General features: G+C 37.0%; 1 protein-coding gene across 1 annotated transcript; it reads left to right on the top strand.

The window, feature by feature from the left end:
- Positions 1-1,276: 1,276 nt before the first annotated feature.
- LOC115388471 (V-set domain-containing T-cell activation inhibitor 1-like) lies at positions 1,277-11,290 on the top strand. The gene is made up of 6 exons (XM_030091634.1): positions 1,277-1,366; positions 1,974-2,309; positions 5,774-6,052; positions 8,118-8,390; positions 10,056-10,163; positions 11,185-11,290. Exons 1-6 carry the CDS (start codon positions 1,303-1,305, stop codon positions 11,262-11,264), a joined length of 1,140 nt encoding a protein of 379 aa, XP_029947494.1. The 5' UTR covers positions 1,277-1,302; the 3' UTR covers positions 11,265-11,290.
- The last annotated feature ends 1,749 nt before the right edge of the window (positions 11,291-13,039 follow it).

Here is a 13,039-nt window from a genome sequence, read left to right as displayed (position 1 = left end):
CACGGCTGCTGGATCTAACCTGTGGCTGCTCTGCTTGCTGTGTCTGTTCTACTTCTTCAGCAGGAATTGACATTTTTTTATCTTATTGTGTATGATGCCGTAAGTATAAAGTCTGGCTTTACTTTTCCTAAACCTGTGCCTTATTTCTGCCTTTTGTAGGACACAATGCTCAGCTCAGACATTTACACTTTTTTCCAAAACCTCATAAAGCAATCACACATATGACAAAGTGTCGTAAACTTCAATACTGCCAATAAGCTGCAGAGACTCACACAGGTAATATTAACAAACTGACCCAAACAGTTTTAAGAGTTTGCATGAAAATCACTTAAGCTATTAGAAACAGTCTCGTAGCATTGCACTTGGTTTTAAATGTAGTCAAACCAGAACTTGAAATGTCCTCCGGCGATGAGATGGCGACGACACGTGCAGTCTCTTCTGACCATTGCTCTCGGCTGAGAGATCTTGCCTGGACATGAACCGTCGTGTGTCTTCAACGGTCAAGTTTTCACTGTAGCAGTCCCCAGAAGAAAGATGACGGAGATTTTTCGAACGGGTGGAAGATGTTCTTTACTGTACATGTAGTATCGTCATTGTACACCGCCATGTCCAGCAAGGTTCAGTTGAAACCACCGTGAAAACTACAAGTGCATAAACAAACAAAACCAAAATACATTTGAATCACATGAATAAAACTACAGATTAAATTGCATTGTCGCACAAGCACAGACCTCGCTCCGCTTTCCCAGGGCTGCAAAATAGTCTTCTTTAACCAAAGTCCGTGGCTGCGGGCTCCATTGCTGCTTGTAGCTCTCAAACGTATGTACAAAAAGAAACCGAAACCGAAAAAACAGACCACTTCCGCTTGTGTGAAGAACAATCAGTTGTGTGCGAGCGCCCTCCAGAGGACAAAAAGTAAAACAACAGCTCTAAACAAAGGAACTAATGTGATCAAATAACATCCACTTACAGTCACAATAAAATATATGCATCACTTCACCATTTATAACCTGATTTATAGAACCAATTCATGGAAATAATGGCAATTAAAAACTCAAAGACAAAAAAACATTTGATCGCCACATGTAGCTATTATTATTATTATTATTATTACATAATTAATGTCATAGCTACACTCAGCAGGTCTGAATCTGCTGTTTTCTGTTTCTTCTTTAAGACAGTCCGGCAGTGATGGACAGCAGCAGCAGCCAATCAGAGCAGAGCAGATCGAAGCAGGAGGTGGGACGAAGCTTCTGCTCTGTCAGTGATGAAACAGAGATGAGAAGCTGAATTTGAACAACCATGAAGCTTCTTCTGCTTCTGCTGCCTCTGACATGGTCTGGAACAAGCTCTGCAGCTGACGGAGGTAAGAACACACACACACACACACACACACACACACACACACACACACACACACACACACACACACACACACACACACACACACACACACACACACTGCAGAATGTTGAGTCATTGTAACACTGCAGAGGAAAAGGAAATGTTACAGTTCACATTCTCATTCCTGTTCCTAATCTGTTGTTTCATCGTGTGTATATGTGAGAAACTGAGATGTAAAAGAACATTTTATGATCTCTGAAAATACATTTTAATAAGATAAAACCAATCATGAAAAAAATGAAATGTTAAAAATTAATCACAAGTGTACCCTATTTCTTCAGTTCAAATGTCTTTATGCCATATTTGTTTTGGTGTTATACACAGCTTAACTTAATTGAAGCTGTTTGATGATGTTTTTAAGTGTTTCTCCTTCCAGCACCATCAGTCAGAACAGCTGATGTTCAGGCTGTTTTGGATCCTTTAAACTCCATCTTGATCTTTTCCTGTATTCAGTGTAAAAGTCTCGGTTAGAGATGTTCTCCATCTCCTCCACCACCTGCTGCAGCTGCTTCCTGTCCTCCTCTGAGCAGCAGGAAGTGAACAGATGTGTTCTGGTGTTTCTCCTCCAGGACCGGAGCTCTTCAGAGTGTCTGTTAAAGAGGGCAGCGATGTGGTTCTACCCTGTTCTCTCAGCAACACCGACCTGGAGGCGCTGCTGTTCGACTGGAAGAAGGACCGTCACAAGGAGGTCTTCCTCTACGACGCCGGCCCTCAGTACAGCCACGGCCGCTCGGGTCAAGACCAGCAGTTCAGAGGTCGGGTGTCACATTTCCCCACAGAGCTGAAGCAGGGCAACGCCTCCATCCTCATCACCAACACCAGGGTGGCCGACAGCGGAAACTACAGCTGTGGTTTTCCTCGTCTGCAGCCTGAAAGGCAAATATTCTACATCCAGCTGTTGGTCGGTGAGTCCAGCTGTTGTTCAGCTCTGCTTCTTCACTGATGGAGGCGCCAGACAGTCAGTGAACATGTGGAAGAGCATACACGCACACACACACACACACACACACACACACACACACACACACACACACACACACATCTGGAGTGATGCTGACAGGGTCACATAGAACCGAGAGTTGCTTTCCATTTCTCATCAATCTGCAGCACTAAATTAAAGCAGGTTCATTGCAGCTGAATTTTTTTTTTTTTTTTTGCCTATTTCACTTTCAAGATTTGATTTTTTTTTAGTCTGACACTCCTCAGATTCTGTTCTAAATCTTTTTGTAGCTGTGTTGTCAAGTAACATATCCATTCAACACTTTATATAAAGACATCGTTAATCCATCTAATGCTCTACATTGCAGTACTGTGGCTTTATGTTTAATTTTAATAAATTTTCTCTTAATGTCTCTATTTTTACCTGTTTTGACTGTATATCAAGATGTAAATATTACAGTGACTCTACTCAATGTGTTTTCTTTTTGTCTTTTAGATCCAATTTTAACCTCTTCAAGTTTATTTTCTTGATGTGCTCCTCTGTTGTTTCATACCTGCTCATTTTAAAATGTTTATTTTGTCACAATCATAGAGAACGCATATATATTCAACACATTTATGATAAGATAACACAACCAATTGTGATCTAATGTATTTCTATTTTTCATCAATCTGAAGGATAAAAGCTGACGTGGGGTTGAAACAGAAAACAATATGAACTTTGTTGTTATATTCCTTTAGTAGTGGCTTTTGAATATAATAAAACGGCCAAAACATGAGCTATTTTTCTCAATTTTGCAGGATTTTCTCTTTAAGTTGTGTTCAGTTTCTGTGCTAAATTTGTGATAAATTAAGGGAAGCATCTCAGAGATATTTCAGAAACATCATTACAAAGTATGTCCATCACATCACTGGAAAACTTTATAAAACTTCCTCAAACTTAAGTATTTATCACAATAAATCCTGACAATTTTCATGAAAACAATTCTGAATGTCCAACTTTTATGTTAAAGTTTGTTCCAAATATTTATATAATTATTTAGACATTTCTCATAATTCAATTATATCTGTTTTTCCAGATAAAATCACTTTTTCTTCTGTGTTTGCATCCCTCTGTAGTTTATCTCCTTTAACCTTCATTTATTTTCATGAAGGAACTTAACAGAAACTCAGCCTGCACGGTTCAGGATGCTCACTTCTGATTGGATGAAACCACCTGTCAGTAAAATTCACTTGTTGCTTCTGTGCAGATTCTTTCTTCTGATTGGCTGTTAAACTGAAAGGTCTGTTAAGTCCGGCCTTCTGAATAGTAGAGGGATGCTGATTGGTTCAGTAAGTTTGGGGGCGTTCACTGATTAGCTGATAGCTTGAACGTCATTGGCCCAAACTTTTGTAACTCTTCAAATGGATCTAAACTTCAAAGTTTGAAAGTTTAAAGACGACAGAAAATCTCCACGGATGAAGAAGAACTGAGTTATAATCACGGTAATTTAATGTCTATATAATGTGACACAGGTTAGTCTGACTGTCGGACTTTTCCTCTTTCAAATGAGCCACGAACTGTTCATAAATATTAATATTTCGATTCATAAATTCTTTCAATCGAAGATGTGAAGAGTTATCTTGTTAGCTGCAAAGTATTTTCTCGTCTGAAGTAAAACGTTGGCACTTTATTGCCCAAATCTCCGACTTTAAATCCGTGAATCTGATGAAAAGTCAAACTTTTCAGCTTTCAAACGAGCCATAAGATGAATCTGCTGAAGCTTTCAGTCTCTCAGTAAACAGATCTGAGATCAGTGTTTCAGCTTCACTGCTCGGTTCAGGTCGCATCCAACCTCCGAGTTTTAGAAGGTTAAAAGACAGAAGAGAGGAGAAAATCCCAGGTGAGTCCGGACTGATCTGATCAGCTGGAGGTGGAGACAGTTATCTTCAACAGGATGAAACAAATGTTCTGTATTTGAGAGCTTTGTGTAGATTGTTGAGACTTGAGCAAAAACTTGAAGAAAAGAGTAATTAAAAATGCTCGAAACGTTGAAGTCTCTTGCACAGGATCTTTAATTCAGTAGAAAGTTGATCAGACAGGGAGATAACCTAAATGCTAGCAATAAAAGAAAAACAGGAGTCCTGGACCATGTCAGTGAGCTCTGACAGCATCAGAGTCTCCAGCAGAAAATGGCATCGAGCTCTCCTTTGCTTGGGAAGTTATACTGTTAGATTTGCATGATTAATAGTTACATTTTGATAACACTCTGACTGTCACAGAGTTGTTTTTCTCGTAAACCAACAGACAGCCATTGTTTCATAAAGGTCACACGTACTTTCGAAGAGATAATCAGGTTTTTTCTCAGGAGAAAAATAGGGAGTCAGCTAAAGGAGAGTCGAAACTATGTACTACTCCTTGCTTTGACCCTGACCGGCCTCGAACTGCTTCAGGATGCACAGAGAGCTTTTCAGTTACAATCTGCTATACTGGAGGCCTTAAAATCATGAGACAATTATAGGATACATACAATAATAATAATAATATAGTCAACAGTTGAATTAATACATGTTCATTAAATATGTATAAATTGTATATAAGTGAATCATACATAATGAGTTAGCGTTTGATTAATACAATGGATATATGAGTGATCACAACATAGTGGTTAGAATGTAAATGCATTATACGACAAGATATAGTGGATATAACTGTTCTTAATATTGGCAGTGAAATTTTATTCTGATCCAACGTGCTAATCGAATATCTTTTTATCAATGAAAGGTGGACTAACTGACTCTCTTTAAAGTTCTATATAAAGCTCGTAAAACACATTGAAGTAAATGTAGCTTTGTTGAATCCGGAGGCTGTCATATTTTTTTTATAATTGAATTGAGTGAATTTTCATTTTGTTGTGTGTCAGAGGTCAACAATAACTTAACTGAAGTAAATATAACTACCGTTATGTCATGGCATTCTAAAGAGAATATAAATCTAAAATGAAGATGAATATACATGAAGTAACTCATAAAAAAAGTTGGACTTATTCCAAGCTCTCCACAGTGTTTCAGGTTCTCAGATGGTGATGGACATTTACCAGCAGCAGAACATCTGATGCTCCATGCTGTGAGGTTTCTCTCTGAGCAGGGACAGTGATCTAGTGCAGGTGTTTTGGATGAGTAGCTCTGTCAGTGAGGAGGAGGAAGACCTGAACTCCATCCATGCAGAAACAGGAAGCCAGTGTGTGGAGTGGAGGATGGAGGAGAAGTTTCATATTAGCTCTCTCATCAGGATCCTGGTGATGCTGTTTGTCAAGTTTAAAAGCTGATCGTAGAGAAAATATGACATGAATCAAGAAGTCACCCTTCAATGATGGATTCTTCTTCGGCAGTACATGGTCAACAGTTGTTTGTTTTTTTTTCAGTGTAATGTGTGTTTTTGTGTTCACAGGCGTGTCTCCAAAGCCGTCTGTTTCTACTGTTGATGAGACTAAAGACTGGGCTCTGCTGCAGTGTGAAATTCAGGGAGCGTTTCCTCAACCTTCAGTCGTCTGGCAGGATGCAGATGGAAACGTTCTTCCTTCTAGAGATCCAGAAGTCACAGAAAGAGACGGTCGTTTCTACATCATCCTTCAAACCACAGTAACAAAGACCGGCCGCTATCGCTGTGTCGCCACACAGGAGGAATTCAACCACCAGACACATGCTGAGACGTACCTGCATTTGAGTGGTGAGTTTGATCCTGGTCTGAATGAGGATGTTTGTGGATGTTATCATTTTCATTCCTGTTTTTCACCTGTGACCCACTGCAGTGCTGCTCAAACCTTTCACATGGTGCCGCCTTAAACACATCGGCCTGCAGATCCCACCGTGACGCCACAGAACAGCTTTATAAAGTCATTATAACAATCTGCAGCTCCTCTTCAACTGTCAGGAAAACAACAATAACTGCTGGTTTTCATGAAATATTAAAAACAGAGAATACTGACATACACTCTCTTTGAACAGTTTTTATAATATTACATATTTCCAAACTGGTTCTATTAAAGATAAAAACAACACTGACTCAGATGATGACAGCACAAAGTGTAAAAATGATTAAAACAGGAAATATTCTGACGCGATAAAACCTTAAAAATTCATCAACAAATGAATTTCTCCACATTTAATACTTTTTCACCATAAGTTCTGAAAGGGTAAAAAAAATCAGAGCTGTCTCACTTTAAAGAATATTTTCTTCTCTGAACCAATGTTTGTTTCAATGAATCTAAAACTTTGTGTCACTCTTTTGCTTCAACTCCTGACAGACAGACTGTCTTGACAAGTCCAATCTTTAAATTATCAGCTGTTATTCCCATCAGACCTCCAGGTGGATGTTCAGGCTCCCAGTTTCTCCCTCTGCCAGTCACCATGGACTTTGCTGGACTTGAAGGAGTTTTAAAGATTTAAAAATCTTTTCTGAATCATTGATTCTCCGACTGTTGATGGTTCCTGAGCGCCATCTAGTGTTCATGGAGAAAAGTTAGTTTTTATACTGAGATTAGCTGCAATATTAAAAATCTGTGATTAATATGTTTAAAACACACATGTGATGATATTCATATTTTTATTTATTATTTATCCACTGAAACACTGTTCAGAGTCTTCATGAGCTGGAAAATGTTTTTATTCTCTTGTTTGACCTCCCTGCTCCAGCTCACCTCCTAATATCCTGATAACTTTATCATCCTGATTTAATTTAACATAAAACACAAAAATAACAAAAAATTGTCACATATCTACTTTGTATTTGATTACAAGCATTTGTTATTCTTCTTCTTCTGGCTAATTTCTGACAGAAAAAGGTTTAAATGACAGTGGAATCCTAATCTCAGACCTTCCAGGTCTTCTGACACAAACCTTTGTAATCTGCTGTAACTCATGAAAAGAATGAAGGTGGTGCAAGAATTGTTGTATATTTAAGAAATATTCCACATTAAAATTAAAAAAAAAAAAGATTGCAACTCAAAGAAGTGACTCAAACACAATTTTTTTTATGTCAATAGTTTTTTCTGATTAAGTTCTGTGTAATTTTCTGTCTAACATGTGGAGACATTGAGTAAAACACACTGCAGCCTTTTAAAATGTTACTAAGAAATAAAATCAGGGTTTCTTTCAGTCAGTTCTCTCTCAGATCTCTTCTTCTCGTTGATCTTTTCCTTCTGATTCACTTCAGTTCATTTAAAATCTTCCAGCCTTTATCGGAGCCACGGAGGCGTCTGAAGCCTCATCGAGGTTTTTCTGCTCAAATGAAAACTAGAAAGAGGCTGAATGTTTGTACTGAGATTTACAGACAGTGAAAATAATCAAAATGAGCTTTTTGATGTGAGAAAAGTAGAAAAATTGTCGTATTACATCTTGCAGCTTCCTTCTCTGTTACATTGATTTCATAATTTTCATGTCTTGATCACATTTATATTCAGGTCTTAGAAAGACTTTTAATCAAACTTCTCTCATTCTTTATTATTGTGATTTCTATGGGAAAAGAGTAGCTACAAACCAGTGAGGCATGCTGGGAAAATAAACTCTTCTTTTGGTTTATGAACAGATTTCACTCTTGACTGTAATTCAGATTTTTCATGTTTTCTTCCTTTAAATGTAAAAATAATCTAATAAAGAAGCTTTTAATCTGAAATGTTTCACATATAGAGAAGTTTTTAACCTATAAATCCACATTTTGGTCCATTTTACAGTTTCTAACATGTTCTTGTCTCTAAAAGTGAAGTTTATTGCGTTGTGTCCCTGCTGGTTCTCAGGAGCAGCTTCAAAACCTTCAGTAACCATCCTGAAGGAGACTAAATCCTGGGCTCTGCTGCAATGTGAAGTTCTTGGAGCGTCTCCTCGGCCCGCCGTGGTCTGGAAGGACGCGGCCGGAAACGAGGTTCCCTCTGAAGACGCTGAGGTGACGGAGCGAGGAGGAAGCTACGACACCGTCCTGCAGGCCACGGTGACCCGGAGCGACCGCTACCGCTGTGAAGCCTCGCAGGAGCAGCACCGCAGCCAGGCTCACATCTACGTGCACATCAGCGGTGAGCGCACGGCAGTGTGTGTGTGTGTGTGTGTGTGTGTGTGTGTGTGTGTGTGTGTGTGTGTGTGTGTGTGTGTGTGTGTGTGTGTGTGTGTGTGTTTTGTGTGTGTGTGTGAAGAAACTACCTGTTCTGATTCACACTACAAATCAGATTTTGGACTTTTTATTAAATCAGTATTTCTGCTCATGAATAAAGAAGTGAGTCGTGTTTTTGGAAAAGTTTAGCTTTAAAAAGTCTTTAAAGAGTTTCCAGGATGCAGATTTTTTCTTTTTCTTTCACACATTTCAGTTTCTAATTAGTCTGATCCTCTAAACTTGTGGTTGTTTGACTGTAAATAGTTGAAGTTTTAAATCTCAGACCTGCAGTCAGTTCGGCTCTTTTGGTTCAATTCAGATGAATTCTGATGTTTTTAACTGAATATTAACTTCATGTCTCTCTGATCCATGTTGAAGATATTTATGCATTTAACTAGAAATCATTTTTCTACATGAAGAGATAATTTCAGTGTTTTCTACATATTTTAGCACTGTGGTGGATCTGATGTTAAAGATGTGAGTTCATGTTGTCAAACAGCTGAAATCTTCTCTGAGTTCCTCAACAGTCTCTGTGTTCTTCATGGTCGCTGTGAAGGAAACTAAAAGAAATGAAAAGTTTATTTAAATTACAGGATAAATATCTAAATGAAAAAAGAAGCTTTCATCATTCAGCTCTGCTCCTCCTTTGTGGAGTTAACTGTGAATAAGAGGAGTTCAATATACAGAAATTCTTTCATAATAAAGTTTTCTTCAGAATGTGAGGAAAAGCTTCAGAAACGAGTTGACTCTTTTCAACCAAGTCTGAAGAACCGACTCTCCTGAAAGATCCTGAATTGAATCATTTTTCAGCTCTGATATCAACATTTTAACTTCATCAGAGCTGATTTGAACTATTTAATCATGTTTAATGTTATTTAATAAGTTTATTTAATTCATTTTCTTTGTGTTAGATCTGATATTTACTGTATTTAAATGAAAAAGTCTGTTTTTCTGTTTCATTCATGACAGTAAAGACTTTATGCAGTTCTTCTGATTGAATCGTTTTAATCCAGTCAGACATGAATCTACTTAGTTTTTATGATAAATTAACACGAACAGATCTGAGTTCAGATCTCCCGAGAAGAACCTGCAGAGAAGAATCCAGAACGTCTCCTGATGTGTTTAAAGCTCAAAGAGAGTTTCAGACATTAAACTCTCACATCTCTCCTCTTCATTCTCTTTACATATAAACTCTTTAACCCTCATTAAAACTCCACGTTTCATAAAAACCATCAAAGTTAAATTAACGTCAGTCACAGAAAACATCAGGAAACTGAAACATTTAGATGATCAGAATAACTGGGAACAAGATTTGACAGAAATCAGAGACTGAAACATTTTAAAGCTTTAAAAGAGGAAATTATCAACATTTTAATACTTTTAAACAAATCTTGTTTTCTGAATAAAGAGTTCTCTAAAGTTCTTTAATGAGACACAAATACAAAATATTATGATATTTCTGTCTTTATTAATGATCAGGCAATGGAACAGTTATTCTGCAGCTTTTTTAAACCATCTTAATAAAACTCTGTTCACACAGTTTCTGATTTGTCATTTTAGTGTTAAATTAACCTTTTGTCTTCATTTCTAGAGTTTCCCATCGGATTAACTGTTACTGCTGCAGTTCTGGGAGCTCTTGTTGTTGGTGGTGTTGTTCTACACATTGTTCTTCTTCACAAAGGATACAGGTTTAAGAAAGGTATGTTTTTTTCACTGTTATTTGAGCAATAAGCAGAAATCACAACCGATTATTTCCATCTGTAACAGACATGATCAACTGGTGGTTCTCGGCCCACATGAGGCCTCTTGCTGCTGTTTTTGCTGTTTAGGATTAATTGAAAAATATCAGTTTATCAGTCAATATGAACCAAATGTCAGCTGCAGTTGTTTTTGAGTGTTTTAAAAAGTAAATTGATATTTTGGTTGAAATTCTAAAACACTTTTTTTTCCTAATGTTTAATTTCCATCCATTCAGCTGCAATTCTCACGTTGTTGAAGAAAACATCTCAGTTTTGACTTGTAGTAGAAGTGTGATGTTTTTGGTTTTCATCCATGATAGAAATCATGTTTAAAGTGTCTTTATTTAATTTCTGTTCATAAGAAAATGTTTAAAGATTAAATACTAAACATGTAACCCTCCAAAAAATACAAGAAATGGAAAAAAGACACACTAAAGACCTGAAGTCGGAGGATGCCTGATCCAAAAACAGAAATTACAACAGATAATATCAAAATTTCAATTAACAATTTTTAATCACAGAGTGGCATTAGTAATTATCTTGCATATTGACTTCAGAGTTGAATAATCCTGATTTAATAACATTTAAATTTAGTAAAACAAAACAAAACTTGATGCATTTATTGACTTAAAAAGCAACCAGAACTTAAAACTGCACAAACAGTGAGTAGCTACAGGCTTTTCCAACATCAGTCTGGATTCACACACTTAAATGACACTGCAGTATGTCAGTTTGTGCTTTTATTTTCTGACTAATGTTGTAAGAAGAGCATGAAATGTGAATATTTAAAAACAAATTTCCCTCTGAAAAAAAATAATTTTTGTACATTGATGTTATTTATCGGTGATGATCCTGTCATTTTATTGATCTGTTCTAGTTAAACTTTAATTAAACTGTGTGTGACTCCTGACATAAAAGCTGTTTATTTCCTTTTCTACAGCAGTTTCTCAAACTGTAAAACCTTATTTCTTCTCCCTGCAGGTTCACACTCAGCGGTGAGCCACTCTCTGAATTCACTGCAGCTCCCTGATCAGCAGCTGAAAGAAGCTTTAACTGAGTGACACACACACACACACACACACACACACACACACACACACACACACACACACACACACGCACACGCACACGCACACGCGCACACTGATAAAAAGCCTTAAAGAGTGAAAAACCCTTCAGAATGATAAAATATAAGGTGACTGTAATCACTCCTTATTTTCTGTTTCTTGTTCCTGTAATCCTCCAGCTGAAGCTCAAACCTGCATGTTATCAGTCATTATAATCCAGGATTTAACTCTGAAACAGGAGAGTTTCACCAGGAGACTCATATTGATCATCCAGGAGGAGTGTGAGGAACAGTTTCTGTCCACTCAGGTTAGAATTTAATCAAGGTTTCATCTGACTTGATGACCAGAAACTGAATAATTACAGATTCAAACAACAACAATATCACAGATTGTTCAGTAATTTAGAGACAGTTCAGACATTTTCATGCTCAGGTGGATTAAATTATAACCATATTTATTATTTATATCATCTTTGCAGGACGGACAGAGGAGAGACAGAAAAGATCATGAGAGATGTGATGAATCAAACTGAACAGGAAGTGAGGAGGAGGAGAGGCATAACACATTTTTTAAAAACACAATAATGAAGATCCCAGTGTTTTTACTGAAGATTCAATCCATTTAAATGATCATTAGAAATAACATCTGAGCTTCTCAACCTTCATGTTGCATTATTATTAAAGCCAAAATATCAATTGAAACATTACATGTTTACACTGCTGATTTTTGTGACTAATAATAAAATAAAAAAAAAATACAGAATATAAAGAAAAAGTGTGAGTGTTGTTTTTTAGTTTAATTGAGTTCATATTGATCTTCAAACTGTTTTTACATCTTTTCCAGGAAAGTTTAAAGGTTAAAGATCCTCATAGCTGCAGTTTATTAGATGATTTTCTCAGACTTGATGTTTTTTCTGATGAAGAATGTAAATGATTTGCAGCTGATGTGAGAAATAATGTTTACAGTGAAAAATCTCAAAATGTTCACTTTGATATGTTAAACTGTTCTGAACCTCATGTTGTTTAAATCTGTTAAACTTGAAATAAACCTGACAGATTTCAACAGCAGGTTGTTAATCTGGTTTCATTTTATCCATATTAACTGTATTTACTGTTAAATGTGTTTTCCATTTTCTCACTGGGATGACAGTAGCTGATGATGCGTTCAGGTGCATTATGGTCTACTTGTCCATCTCCCAGAGCAGCTTCAGCTTCATTCTTTATGTTGTGGCGCCATCTAGTGTCTGAAAGTATAAACACTTTTCTGTCCACGCTCACACTCACTGACAGTCAAGGTCTGAAACTTTTAAAGAGCAAACAGACATTCTGAGTTTCCACCAAAACAAATTCACCTTGAACCACAAAACACGATAAACCTTTAAAATGAGGTGAACACAGCTTCTAGAGTTTTATTTATAGTTTTCAAACACATGCAAAGATGATCTTCAGTTTAATTTATGAAGTTTTAATTCCATTTTCAGATTTTCTTGTACATGATGTCACCTTCTTTTCCAGCATTTTTCAGGCAATTTGAAATTTTAGAAGAACAGAATAGATCATCTCTGGCGTGTCAATAAAATAAGAAACAGATTAAATGTTTATTCCAGTATACGTAATTTAGTGAAGCTTCAGGAGGCACCACTGAAGTGTTGGAGCTTCTTTTTCTCCACACATCCTCACAAACCTGGAGTCACTGCTGTTACCTGTCTCTGAACCACAGTGAGGATTCAAGCTGATCAGAGAGGAAACCTCAACCAGGAGTGATGAAAC

The sequence above is a fragment of the Salarias fasciatus genome, chromosome 5 (genome assembly GCF_902148845.1).
Source record: "Salarias fasciatus chromosome 5, fSalaFa1.1, whole genome shotgun sequence".
In the NCBI taxonomy this organism is placed as follows: Eukaryota; Metazoa; Chordata; class Actinopteri; order Blenniiformes; family Blenniidae; genus Salarias; species Salarias fasciatus.
Note: the sequence above shows the minus strand (reverse complement) of the source record. Positions and strands in the feature narration are given on the sequence as shown.